Consider the following 14,980-nt stretch of genomic DNA (forward strand, 5'->3'; position numbering starts at 1 on the left):
GAAAATTCTGTGGGTGCCACAGGAACTGTGGTCCCAGGGTTCACTTTGAAAAATGGAGGTGAGGTGAGTGTGAAAGTCTGTGAGGACCCTGAAACTGAGAGTGAGCTGGACACGCACACACACTGACACTCTCATACTCACCTCCTTTAGGGTTATATCATTTTCTTTATATTGCCTCTCTTCCTACTTCATACAAATTCTCTGCATTAAATTTCATCTGCCACGTCTGCCCATTCCATCATCTGATTTATATCCTTTTCGAAGTCTATCATTATTCTCTTCACATTTAACAATGCCTCCCAATTTTTGTGTCATCTGCAAATTTTGAAATTGCGCCCTGCACACCCAAGCCTATGTCATTAATATAGATCAAGAAAAGCAGTGTTCCTATCGCCAAATCTTGGGAACCCCACTATATTCCTTCCTCCAGCCTGAAAGACAACTGTTTATCATTACTCGCTGTTTCCTATCACTGAGCCAGCTTTGTATCCATGCCACTAGTGTACCTTTTATCCCAGGAGCTTCAACTTTGTTACAAGCTTGTTTTGTTATGTAGCAGGTTATCAAATACCCCTTTTTGACCAAGGGACTAACATTTGCAATTCCTCAGGCCTCTGGCACTGCCCCTGTATCTGTGGAGGATTAAGGCCAGGACCTCCACAATTTCCACCCTTACTTCCCTCAGTATCCTTGAATGCATGTGATCCGGTCCTGGTGATTTATCAGCTTCAAGTACAGCCAGCCTATCCAATACCTCCTCTTTATCAATTTTTAGCCTATCAAGTGGCTCAACTGCCTATTATTTCACTATGACTTTGGCAGCACCTTATTCCCTGGTAAAGACAGATACAAAGCACTCAATTAGTACCTCAGTCATGCCCCCACCATCATGTGTAAATCCTCCTTTTGGTCCCTAATCAGCCCTACTCCTTTTAGCAGCTTTTTACTATTTATTTGTCTATAAGAAGACTTTTAGAAGCAATAGCAACTAGAAATCACTACAAGCTACAGAGCACTTTACAGTACCCACAGGTTCCTTTGGTTCAATAGGCTTATCCAGTGAGTAGCTGAACTATTACAAACTAGGAGGTTCTCAGACCCAACTGCTATACTATGATAAGTTAGCTTATCACAGCCAGGAGGTGGTAGGGGCGGTACAATTGGTTTAAGCACACCTGGGTTCCTGAAGGAAAAAAACAACCAAGTTTACTGTTCCTTATCTAGCAAGTTGCAAAGGAACTCTGATAATTTGTGGGCAAAACTGTGGCAGATGAAGATCAATGTAGGAATTTATCAGGTCAATGACTTTGGACCCAAGTAAGATAGTTCAGAGTATTTTCTAAATGGTGAGTAGTTACAGGAACTGTGGATGAGCAAAGAGATTTGGAGACCCAGGTGTGAAAATCACAATAAGCTAATGGACACGTACAAAAAAAATTAAAAGGCTAATGGAATTTTTTTTTAATCTCCAAGGAGATGAAATACAAAAAGAGGTTGAATTTATTTTGCAGCTGTACAGAGCTCTGGTCAGACCTCCTCTGGAGCACTAGTCTCCTCAGGAAGGGTGGATTGGCCTCGAAGGAGAGGTTAGAGCAGATTCACCAGAATGATACCAGGGCTAAACAGGTTAAATGATGAGGGCAGGTTGTATCGACTAGCCTTGTATCCCCTTGAATATAGACAATTAAGGGATGACCTAATTGAGGCACTTACGATGATTAAAGGATTTACTAGGGAGAAACTGTGTCCTTTGTTGTGATGGTCCACTTAGGGGCCAAAAGCTTAACATTGAAGCTAAGCTTTCAGGGGTGATGTCTGAAATTTGTTCAAAGGGCAGTGAGAATCTTGAATTATCTCTTCAGTAAAACTATTGAGGCTAGGGTGGTTGGGCGGAGAGGGGGGAATGTGTAGAATGGTGATAGTTTTTCAACTGACCCCTAGGAATGATACATTTTTTGTTAGACAAGTGTATTAATGGCTACAGAATCATGGCAGGTGGATGGAGTTAAGTTAAAGATCATCTATGCAACATCTAATTGAATGACCGATCATGCTCAAGGCCTATTCCTGTTCTTATTTTCCTACATCCACTATCCAGTAAAATGGATAGCTCATCCAAAACTGAATGTTGGACAATCAATCAATCTGACAGTGTAGAGGCAAATGAACTATCCAAGGGGTAGTGGTGGGGATGAGCTGGGTTTCTCCCGATGAATGTGGATGATGTTGCCAAGAAACAGCATACAGATGAGGAATAGGAGAGTGGCAAGAATGTTTCTTTGAGGGCCTCCAGAAGTGATGGTTCAAATGCTGGGAAAGAAACCATTGCTAGATTGGCAAATAATAGACCAGATTGATGGACAATCAGAAAATGCCTGGTTTCCAAATAACTGTAACCCAGCAAGGAGTCAATGCTTAGGGGAGAGAAAATGAGGGCAACATGACAAGAATACAAAAAAAAATGGAGTGTCTAACCTGGTATTGTTGTTCCAATTTAATCCCTCTATTAATTTTTTTCTTGCCAAAAAAAAAAGATTTCTGGTCATCAAAAAAGTTCTATCTGATGTTTTTCTACCAAGCAGCCAGGGTGAAACATCATTCATGTCACACTTCCAGACCTGCAGCTTGCAAAAGGCACATCACGCGTGTAACCTAATATTTTTGACATGTAGATCTGGAGGCAAAATTTGAATTGAATATTCATTTTAAAAAAATAACTGAAATAAAATGGGGCTGCAAGAAAACAGCATGCCAGAGGAAAGGTATACACAGGTTATGACAAGAGTGAAATTAGGAGATGGAGAGAAATGGGATTCACAGCAACGAAAGGCAGGCATAGCTGCACATATGGTTCAATTCTGATGTTTAAATAAGAAATACTTGCACGTATATAGCATCTTAACAGTCAAAACATCGTAAAAGTCCTGAACCCAATGAATTACTTTTTGGCGTGTAGTGACTGTTACATAGATAAATTGTGTTTGAATCATTTTGCAAACAGCTATGTGTTATGCGCAGTTACTCAGTGTTTCAGTAGTGTTGTTGAAAGTAGTGGTGTTGGGCAGGGCACTGGGAGAACTCACTGCTCTTTCAATGCCACCATGAGGTCTTTAACCTGATTTAAGGCAGCTGGGATTTAACACACCATCTGAAGAAAAACACTGAGCAATACAACAGTCCCTCAGCCTTGCAATGGTGGGTAGGTGTAATCTCAGTAACCGATGCGCTCACGTGATTAGATGAAGACGTGGGGGGGGGGAAATTTCCATTTTAAAAGTTACTTTAGTGAATGGAGCCTCAGGACACCGCCACCCTCTGGCGTTTTGTTTAACTTCCACATACCACCTTTCATCATGAGGATTTTACTCTATGATAATGAAAAGCGCTACGAAACTAATGAGTTTCTATTATAAAATCCGTAATCCTTCAGATCTCAGCTGTTGGAATGCAACCAATTGCTGACAGCCACAGGGGCAGGAAAGTGTAAGTCTGGCACAGCGGCAAAACACTCACTTTGACAACCAAAGGAAACCATTCGCAAAAATGTTTGGCTACAATTGAACCTCCTTACACAGATACTGTGGCTGATTTTCCACAATTTGTATGTATCTGGATCCACTTAAAAAGATTCCATTAGTTAAGCATGGTGTACAGCATCACTTCAAAAAAAATTCTGTTTTAGATTTACAAGATGGGAGCTAAAAGCCTTTAAGTGTGACATTTGTAACCACAAGCCCTCATTCTAAGTAGTGTGTTAAAATTGCCCATTTGAAGGAATTACATGATTACTTAATTTGGGGATTTAAATTTTTTTTTAAAATTGTGTTCGAAGCAGAGCAGGCACTCATGGGATAAGTTTGTGACTTTCATAAAACTTCAGACACACATTTAAGCAGAATGAGAAGCAACACAAAGAACAAATCTGTCAGTTTTATTTTAGCCCTACACTCCTATACTTGTTCTATTGTCTATAGTTGCTTGAAAAGTGGAGTGCTCAAGGCTAACTGCATCTGGCACTGTCCTATCCTGTATCACAATTGTATCTCAATGCAGAATTGTATTAGATTTCAACTGTATTGATGAAGATGTAAATCCTTCTCTGTTGGATTTTCACATTGTGTAGCGAACTTAAAAAGCTGTGCAAAATCCTGGTTGTGGTAATAGTCCCTTTCTCATCACGTTATGAGTCCAGCAGTTGACCCACATCATGCTCTGCTCACTAGACTCTGGATTGGAGGCAAACATTATAGATCAATATATATTTTTCTCCTCCAGCTCAAGTCAGTGACTTATGCTGGAGAGCCATTTCATGAGGACAAGGCAGTCTCTGGTTCCTGCATCGAGTATTCAGCTTTGACAAATTCAACAGGGCTATTTGACTGGAGGAGATGTTCTCAGCTGATGTCACATCCACATTTTCCAGTTTGGCAGGGGGGGTGGGGGGAGCTGTTATAGAAGGGCAGGAGTAGACTTGGTGCTCTTTTTGCCCTTCCTAGCATCAGGTATTGGAGGCAAACTACAGACCTCCATCAACTTGGAAGTGTGTAGGTTTTCTTTATATAAAAAGGTTGGGAATTATAAATCCAACAGAAAATGGAGGACAAACTTTTCTTAAACCCAGAGCGTGGCTAAAAGGTGGAACTGGCTACTATAAGTAGTTGAGGTGACTAGCATAAATGTTTTTTAAGAGAAAGTTACATAAAGTACATGAGAGAAAGGAATAGAAGGATATGCTAATAGGATGAAAAGAAGGCTGGGTGTAGGTTCTGTGAAGCATTAACAACAGCATGGAAATGTTGGGCCGAATGGGCTCTGGGTTGGAACCACTTTAATGCATGAAACCTATCACTGGAAAAACAAGCTTGATATTGATATAAAACATCACAAGCAATCTTAGTAAACACTTTTTAAGTCAATTGTGCTGAATGACTTACATGAATTAAAAAGAGTTGAAAGTATGGAGTATGTTAAAATAAAACACCCACAGTCATTATTTTCAGGCAGCAAGGGCAGTAGATTTTTCAAAGCAACTGGCTGTACTACTTGAACTGTAGAGGATTAGTATTGGCCTTCAGATCTACTCAATGTTACTCAGGAGCATTGCTATCAAATGCACTGCAACTGAATGGTCTGCAATTTTCCTACAGGGTATATAGTTTTAAAGTAAGGAAAAAGAAAACAAACCTGCAAGATAAGAGGATCTATTGCCAGATTTGTTGAAATGCCAACAGGTTTATGCTAACTTTATACATGCCAATAACAACTGTTAGGCATCTTCACTTTATACTAAAATTGATATTGCTAGAAAACTATAATATTATCCAAGTACAGCTTTGCAACCCTTCAAAGGACTTTGCCTTAACACTGTTTTGCATTAAATTGGAGGTTTCTTGAATTTCCACTAATTAACAGAGCTCAGTAATGCTTTTTAAAAAAAATTACCAAAACAATCCTTTGCAACTACAACGTGTTCAGAGTAGACAACAAAGAAAAGCTCCGGGAGATGTCTGCAGGACCTCCTCTCTTAGATGTTAAGGAGTTTTACTCAGCTTCATCTGAAGATGATGCGGTGAATCCAACATGCCTCCATTGTAAGTCTACTAAAATTTCTTGGCTCAACTGTTGAATTTTGTTTCCACAGCACCTACAGTTTGTTGTACAAAAATAAAGCACCAAATGCGATGATAACAGAATCCAGCTATAATGCAGAAATAAAGACTTGTGTCAGTCAGATTAAAAGCACTTTTGAAAGAGGCGTTTCTGTAAAGGAGGTTTCATTCCCAATATAACGTGTGCCTGGTTCTTAAAGGCAGCTTAAAAAAGGAAACTGCAGGAACCCTGAATATATCCACGAACCAATAAATTTACAGCATATCATTTCACAAGGTTAAAGTGATTTAACCATTGACAAATTAGTGAGGTATTTTTTTTTTAAAAAACCTCAATAGTGCAGCCCATCACTGCAAGTCTTGGAGTCGGAGAAGAAATTCATTCTCCCAAGCTAGCCATTTTAACTATTCACCCTCCTTTCCCGATTATTTTTCTCCCTTCTTCACCTCATTTTGATTCTTCCACCCCCCTTGCTACTTAGGAAATATCCATACAAGGCAACCAAATTGCAATGTTTCATATCTATTGGTTTATATTTCTGATTCAGCCAATAACTCAGTTGGAAACAAAATCTGATTAGTATGTTCTGTATCAGCAACTTGTATGAATAATTTCCTCCCAGTTAGGGAATTAGTAAAACACTGGCAAGGAATTTCATTTCTCAGATTCTTTCAGAAATCCCCCCCAGAGTCAAAACTGCAGGTGCAGGAAAATTTATATTGTATTGAATACGTCACTCTAGTTTCTCATTGAGCTGGAAAAATAAAATAAGTAACATTGTAATTTTTTTTAAGTGTTTACTGACATTCATTCCTCATTCCAGTTCCCCATCCCATTTCTGCAGTTTGTTGAATCCCACCTGATTAGTTTGACAACAGCTCAATCATTTCTCCCATGCCCTCCATTAATCTATTATCCAAAAACAGCTTAGTAACTAGAGGACAGTTAAAATAATAGGCAAAAAAGTCAGGAAGTGGGTGAAATTAGAATTTTTTTTTGCACAGCAAATTATGATCAGGAATGCACTAAGGGGAGGTTTGAAGCAGATTCAATAATAACACTCAAAGGGAATTACGAAGGAAACATTTGCAGGGCTTTGGGAACGTGCAGGGGAGTGGAAGAGTTTGCAATTAGTCCCAGAGAGAATACACAATGGACTGGATGGCTTTCACCTATGAAGTAAGATTATACTTAGTGTAACTACAAACTGGAAAAAATTAAGTGCTGTTCTGTAACATCGTGTCTCTGTTGGTAGCATCCATGCCTCCAACTCAAGAAGGTTGAGAGATCATATCCTAGTTAAATAGGTAAACATAGAATCTAAAAAACACCAGTATAGTATCAAAGGAATGTTCTGTTCCCAAAGGTACCACCTTCCAGATGACAAGAACAAATCTGCCTGTTTGGTTAGATTGTAAAGATCACATCACTTTTTAAAGAACCTCAGATTTCTCCCAGTGCTCTAACCAATCACCACCAGAAAAACAGATTAAATGATCATTCATATATTATTGCTGTTTGTGTGATCTTGCCAGTTATAGTTTCAGCCACACTTGCCTAAATAACAGAGTCTGCAGTTCAAAAGTAGGGTGGGTGATGCACCTATGGATGTTTCCCTGATTCAGTGCTATTCAGTATTATAAGTCATTTTATCATTAGAGTTGATTTTTCGAAAGAAAATTAAAATTTATTTGAATATATTCAACCTTGTAACCTGGACAGTTGAGAAACTAGAAATCACCAATGACGCTGGAAAATACTCCTGTGGAGAGGATTGAGCCAGATAAAAACAAAGTATTACAAAAGTGGAAGTGAGCACTGACCGTCTACGGTTGTACAAAATGTAGACATTCTTCTGAAGAATGAAGGCAAATTGTGCGCCAAATTTCATGAAAAGCCCCCCCAAAAAAATTATTCTGCAGCTATTTTAAAAAAAGTGATAAAGAAATATGCATCTCATACTTGACATAAAAGGAACAAAGAATTTAAGAAAGGGACCTGTCCAGATCAAGAAAAAAAAATCTGCCCTGTCCCATACACTAGAATCAGAGAATACTGAATTGTATTCACTTGTACTGAACTTGCGCTTTCAGTGCCTGCATGAATGCCATCATTAAATAGGCAGATTTTTGTGAAGATTATTCCACCAGCACCAACTGGGAGAAAGGTGAATAGGATTAGCATAACTCAGACAGCATGGTCCCCTCCTCATTCGTATTTGAAATTCATTTATACCTGAAACTGTTTTTCCTTGTAAATGGATCAGAAAAGTAACAGTACAATCATGACAAATACTGCAATAGAGAACCAAATACACAAGAAAGGAAATATTGAAGCATTATGCAAGCAAACATGTAGATACCAGAATCACATTTACACTATGCTGCTTAAGTGAAGGACCCAAAGAATAGGTGTGCTTTAACAACTGGTTATAGGGTCTGAGTTCCACAGGAGTTATAGGGAAAAAATATTTCCCAGATTGAACAAGAGCTGTGGTTTCTAGGTCAGGATTGAAAGTTGCACAAGTTAATCTATAGGGCTGGATTGAAAACAATGTGTCAATACACTGCTTGATATTGTGTAATTTCTTCACTAAATTGTACAAAGGCAACAGAACAAGATAACAGTTCACCCTCCCAAACTTTCCCTCAGACTTTGCAAAATTGTTATCGGTATCAATCTGACCAACAAACAGCACCCAAAACAAAAGAAAAATGATCTTTTAAGATGAAAGATTTATATTTTATATTAAATTCTACTTCTCTTCTTAAACTTTAAAAAATGAGAAAGTTTGAGATTTCACTATGTGCCAAGCAGAAGATTGCAGATATCACTATGGGTCCCACCTTGTATCTCAGCATACAGGAACCATGGAAATGTGTTTACATCGTTAACAGAAGCACATTTCAAGAAAACACATTCAGATTATGTACTCCATGCAACAAGGCATTTGAATCAATTCTACTGCCCAAGTTAGGGGGAACTCAACTATTTAATCAGCTCACCAAGTGCTAATGGCAGTTAGAGGAAGATGTACAGTTTGATGCTTGGAATTATCCTGTTTATTGCACAGTGTAAGTCCTAACAGACTTTTAAAGGACTGTTTTGGAATTTTTAAAAACTCACTTCAGGCTAAAAATAGATTTAAGTTTTCCCCTGAAAGCCAATAGAATTCCTTTAATAGGCATGAACCAGATGGGCACAAGGGAGAGAAGAGAAAAAAAAGTTATGTTTCTTTAACTGCACTAGGAAGAGTAGAGAACAAAGTGGCATTGGTGTAGGTTTAATAAAACACTGGACTAATAAAACATTGACTGAAAGCCTGGAAACATTTCAGAAAAAGAGCAGAGAAAAAAGTCCTGTACCTAAAGATAGAGGTTTTTTTTTGTGGGGGGGGGGGGGGGGGGCTGGTGGGACGGATTTAAGTGAATAGGATTCCATCAGGAGTCTGGTGCATTTGCACATGAGTTCTATTTCTGGCACTTTAAGCTTCAGAGAAAAGAAAATACTACAGGGAATAGTTTTACAAACTGCCCTTCAGCTTCTGCAGTGCCTCGATGCAAGAGGGAATAGAGATCCATTCCAGGAACTTAAGACACCCCATGTCCTATAGTTTAATGTGAATCACAAAATGCAAAGTACAAAATACACACACTGTGGTAAGGGGGGGGGGGGGGGGTTTGAAATACAACCAATTTACTGGAATATTCTTAGACAGATTTAAAATCAATGATTCCAAAAGCTTAAAAAAAAGAGCAACAGATTATCCCACATGGGGAGGGAGAAAGAAAACATTTACAAATAAAAGGCACTTGCGTCTCTGGTGACTTGGTGGGAAATCTTATTTAAAACTAAAGTGACAGTGATTAGTTTACAACCACACTTTAAACTCAAATGTCCTTTTCTAAATGGCTTTCAGCTATGGAATGGGAGAAAGACGGGAGAGGCCCCCACACAAAACCCTTACATGGTGAGGAAACTCGTATGGAGACCCCCACAGTAGGGCTGTGCACCCTTTTGTGAAGAACTGTATTCACAGTGAGAGAGGGGAGAATATGAATTTTACACCAGTTTGCAGACATCCACTTGCCCTCCAAAAAAAACCTGCGCTCCAAAAGGACATGCAACTCCTGACATTGTATAAAAAAAGTGGAATTTTATTTAAAAAGGGGCAAAAAAATGCCAAATATAGAAACAATTCTATTGATCTATAAATATAAAAAGAATTGTGATCAAACATGAAGCTATGAACAAACCCAGGCCGAACACAACAGTTTAAAATAAAAGCACTTAGTGCTCACTGATTGAAACGGACATCTGCGCACAGTTTAAAATCACTTGTGCATGTTGTTACAAATCTTTTAAGAATTAGACGATCGAATAGTCTGGGGCTGTTAGAAACGTGCTTGAAAGAGAGAGAGAGAGAAAAAAATGTGCCTCAGTTTTTTAAAAAAAAGTTTTTTTGGGAGTGTAAAATTAGAAACGAACCTCGTTATTAAACACGAGACTTTTTTTGGGAGAAAAAAGATTTTTGCTGCAAGCTCCCTACAGTCATGGAAGGGAAAATAGTCATGTGCTCTTCATTAGATTCCGAGAGGAGGAGGGAAGTTTTATATTTATCCATGACTATCTGTGAATGTGCAGTAGCGCCGCGATTTCTACATCACCTCGGGGGGAAGGGGTGAAGGAGGAAGAAGAGGAGAAACTTTCTTTATCGAATCGAATGAGGGGGGGAAAAAAAGGGTCCATTGAGCCAGCCATCAGTTTTGAAATCCAACCCCTTTTGCGGAAATCCATTGGCAAGTCAAAAAAAATAATAATAATCAGTGAAAACCTGTACCGAAGAACTTTTTTAAAAAAAAATTCTCAAGTAGGACTTTTTTTTTAAATACAAATATATAATTAAAACTTTTTTTACAAATGCTATTTACAGGTTTTATTACACCTTGGGAAGTTATCCTAATGCAATCGTTAAGTAAAACCAATTTAAAAAAAAAACAAAAAAACAAAAAAATACACAATAGGAAGTCCCGTGTTAACTTTTGTCCCCCTCTCACACGGTTGTCTCTCCGTGTTTGCTGTTGGTGAGCCTGGTGTAGAACTTGCGCCACGAGTGTAGAGTCTTACCCGACCAGATCCAAAAGCCAGACGTAATGCCCACGATGAGGGTCATGAGATATTTGATCATGTACACAGTGAAGTCTGGAGTCATCCTGGGGTAGTAATGAATGGGGCAGGGGATGGCGTAGCTTTTGCAAGTCTGGCTGATCCAGCTTTTTTCCCACTGCTCCCTGAACGCCTGCTCGTAGAAGTAGCAGGCGATGACGATGGTGGCGGGCACGGTGTAGAGCACACTGAACACGCCGATCCTTACCATCAGCTTCTCCAGCTTCTCGGTCTTGGTGCCGTCGTGCTTCATGATGGTGCGGATTCGGAAGAGGGAGACGAAGCCCGCCAGCAGGAAGGAGGTGCCGATGAAGAGGTAGACGAAGAGCGGAGCCAGCACGAAACCCCGCAGCGGGTCGATGCTGTTCAAGCCCACGAAACACACGCCGCTCAGCAGGTCCCCGTCGATCTGCCCCATGGCCAGGATGGTGATGGTCTTCACCGCTGGCACCGCCCAGGCAGCCAGGTGGAAGTACTGGGAGTTGGCCTCGATGGCTTCGTGGCCCCACTTCATGCCGGCGGCCAGGAACCAGGTGAGGGACAGGATGACCCACCAGATGGAGCTGGCCATGCTGAAGAAGTAGAGCATCATGAAGAGGATGGTGCAACCTTCCTTCTTGGTGCCCTGCACCACCGTCTTGTAGGTGTCCTCGGCAAACTTCTCGTTGCACACCACCTTGTCCTCCAGGATGAAGCCGGCGATGTAGGCGATGGAAACCATGGTGTAGCAGCCCGACAGGAAGATGATGGGTCGCTCGGGGTAGCGGAACCGCTGCATGTCCACCAGGTAAGTGGTGACGGTGAAGAGGGTGGACGCGCAGCACAGGGAGGACCAGATGAGGATCCAGATGCGGGCGAACTTGATCTCCTCGTCGTTGAAGAACATGTAGCCGTTGCTCTTGGAGGGCTCGCAGGGCGCAGCGCACTCCTTCTCCCCCAGGAATTTGTAGTTGAGGTACGAGGGCACCTTGAGGGCCCGGGGGCAGTGGAAGGGCTGCTCGCGGTTGTAGGGAGGGGGCTTGGGGGTGCCCAGCTCCTGGATGGGCACGGTGGGCACGGTGGTGGGGCTGCCCTCCTCCGAGTGGTTCTGGCCCACGCACAGCTGTTCGGTGCCGTGCACCGGGAAGTTCTCGCAGCGGAGCCGCTCCGGCCACTGGAAGCCGAACTTGTTCATCAGAGCCTCGCAACCCTGCCTGGCTCGCTCGCAGATGGAGCGACAGGGCGGGATCGCCTGCTCCAGCACCGTGCACACCGGGGCGTACATGGAGCACAGGAAAAACTTCAGCTCGGGGGAACACTGCACCTTGACCAGCGGGTAGAACTGGTGCACCTCCAGTCCGGCGTCCTCCTGGTTGGTGTGCCCTAGCAAGTTGGGCATGATGGTCTGGTTGTAGGCGATGTCCGTGCACAGCGGGATGGAGATGGGCTGGCAGAAGCCGTGGTCCGGGATGGAAATCCCCCTCTCCCCCTGGAACTGCCCCCGCACTCTCAGAAAGTTGGAGGGGAGCAGCCAGAGAGTCAGCAGCAGTCCGCCCAGGAACACGTTGAAATGCATCCTTGCTGAAAAGATCGAAAAGTCTCCTGGTTATATTTCTGGACACAGCAAGTCAATTAAATCTGCAACATTTGCAGAAGAAACTCCTAGAGGAGGAGGAGGAGAAGGGGGGGGGGGTGGGGGAGGGTGGTAAAAAAAGGGGGTGGGGGGAATCTTAAACTGGAAAAAGCAGGCAGATTAACAACGCCCGTTCCGCAGACCCAACTAACTCGCTGCGCCCCCGTTAAACGACTGTCTGACTTTTTCTTTGTGCAACTAACATCATCTCAATTACACTGTTTCAAGGGACCCGCTCTCGGAGGCCGAGGTGCTTGAGCGTTTTAGCAGAGGGGAAAACGAACCTTGAAACAGACCCACCATTCCAGCCCTCCGCCGAGCCAGCCAATCAGGTTAAAAATTGACGACCAGCCCTAAGGGCAGGATTGGCCAACCGCAACATAATGATCTCAGTAATTAGATGCCAAACTACACCACCATCACTTAAAGCGGCAGCGTGCTGAAGGAAGTGCACTGTTAGGTTTGACAACAGCCAGCCTGATTAGTGCCATTTACATAAGAACTCCTGGTAGAACGAGTTTGCTCCAAATGTTAGGCCAAAAAAAAAGGAATTAGTTGTAGGAACGCCATCTGCGCTTCTCAGTTTTCCTACTTTGCAGCGGTTTCAATCTCGCAATCGATGGTTTTCAAACTTTTGTGGTGGGGAGAGAACGCTACAAATCTCTGGCGCGCTCCCTCTCCTAACTTCAAAAATGCAGGTTCAAACATACGAAAATGTTCCGAAGAAGAGTCATATTGGACTTGAAGCGTTAACTCCGTCCCTGTCTCCACAGATGCTGCCAGACCTGCTGAGTTTCTCCAACATTTTCTGTTTTCATTTCAAAAGTACAATGCCATTTATCCAGAACGGTGTTAGCATTGCAGAACACGACTGCAAAATTCGCATCTAGCAATAAGGACATATACATATGGCAAGGGAAGGGCTGATCCTGATCTTCAAAATTAAAGAGTTCTTTAGATTAAATAGAAGTAGAGATCGCTCCGCTTGTGGGGGAGTACCACGCGAAGGGCCGTAAATAATGGATAGTCACTAATAAATTCAATAAGGAATTCAGAAGAAACTTATTCAGCGATTGTGGAACACGCTACCACATGGAGTAGTTGAGGCAATAAACGAACGTGCATTTAAGGGGAAACCAGATAAGCACATTAGAGAAAAAAGGGAATGATGATCAAGTGAGATGAATTAAGGTGGGAGGAAGCTGGTGTGGAGCATGACACTAGCATACAAATGGTGTATTCCTGTACCATAAAACTCTGCATAAGTCAATATAGAAATTTGACTACATTGAATGCCGCATCATTCTGCTTATGAGTCCCAGTTTAAAAATATATGCAGTCAGTTACTTTGCAAATTAATTTTATTGTTACCAAAATATTACCACTATCAGATGGGGTATGTAGTGAATATATTTTTTAATGAACACTGATAGATTTTGGTCTGAAAAGCAGAATAGTACGTGGGAGCTTCAGTAAGTTGCCGAGGTTGCCTCAATGTTAAACCTCTGCAAGCCCATAGGAATGTTTAGATAGGGCTTCAAGCACAGGAACTGCAGCCTATAAATCTAGGCACATTACTTGTGTGCATCTGATTTATATCAAGCATATGCATGCTTTGGGCCTGGAATTTTTTGCACTAAGGTATTTGATAGCAGTTCCTGATCAGCAAATTTCTTTGAATCCATTTAAAGTTATCTGGATTAATTTGAAGCATAAGGAAATAAAAAGGCCATTTGATTGCACTAGGGATGTTCCTCTGTGATATAGATCACCGACTCAAATAAAGACAAAAAGCTGGAAAAGCAGAACAGTGTCTGACAAATGGGGCGGTTCCTCCTGTTCCACCACCAGACTTTCACCAGAGGTCTGGCAGAAACGCCATTTACATTGTAAACCGGGTTTCCACTGCACCACTGACAAAGCTATAGCGGCAGCTCCAAGGAAATTCCGGCCCATAGTTTAGCACTTTGGGCAGGACCAGTTGTCAGAATTCCTCAGAAAGATCCCAACTTAAACACAAACATGTCTTTCTCTTTCCCTCACTGACTGGCCTTGCTGTGCCTTTCTGTCATTTCCCACTTTTATTCCAGATTTTCAATGGTCTGTTTTTTACCCCGTTTCCTCATTAGCCCAAATATTCAGACTGAACACTTCTCAATCCTTTTCGAAGTCTAATGGTTTGTGCAAGAAGAAACTCTCCCATTTCTATTTCCACTTTTCACCAGAGATCTTGGCAGGAAGTTTAAAATTCGTGATACTCCTTTCAAATGTCACAGGTCCTGCAACCACTCGGGTGGACGTTTCTTCAAAGTTACAGGGCCTGAAGACCTTTACACGTTTGTATTTAAAATGGTGATTGATGGTGCATTTTTTTTTAACTTTCTTTTGCTTCACAATTGATATATTTTTAATCTAAAACATCTTGTGAAAAATGTTGCATTTGGAGTTAATCCATATTCAACAGACCAACTAAACCATCTCTTTCACAAAAGCTGCCTACACAGTTATTCTAATCTACTCCGTTCAGAAATGGATTCTTCTCCACTCTACTACTTAGGAATGTGGGAACAGGAGCTGGTCATTCAGCCCCTC

At 41.6% G+C, this 14,980-nt stretch overlaps 1 protein-coding gene across 1 annotated transcript; it reads right to left on the minus strand.

The window, feature by feature from the left end:
* Positions 1-9,288: 9,288 nt before the first annotated feature.
* Positions 9,289-12,431, minus strand: fzd2 (frizzled class receptor 2). Its single transcript, XM_041173568.1, has one exon. The coding sequence runs from the start codon at positions 12,329-12,331 to the stop codon at positions 10,664-10,666; it is 1,668 nt and encodes a 555-aa protein (XP_041029502.1). The 5' UTR covers positions 12,332-12,431; the 3' UTR covers positions 9,289-10,663.
* Positions 12,432-14,980: the final 2,549 nt, after the last annotated feature.

This window comes from Carcharodon carcharias, chromosome 23 (assembly GCF_017639515.1).
Source record: "Carcharodon carcharias isolate sCarCar2 chromosome 23, sCarCar2.pri, whole genome shotgun sequence".
NCBI classification, from domain to species: Eukaryota; Metazoa; Chordata; class Chondrichthyes; order Lamniformes; family Lamnidae; genus Carcharodon; species Carcharodon carcharias.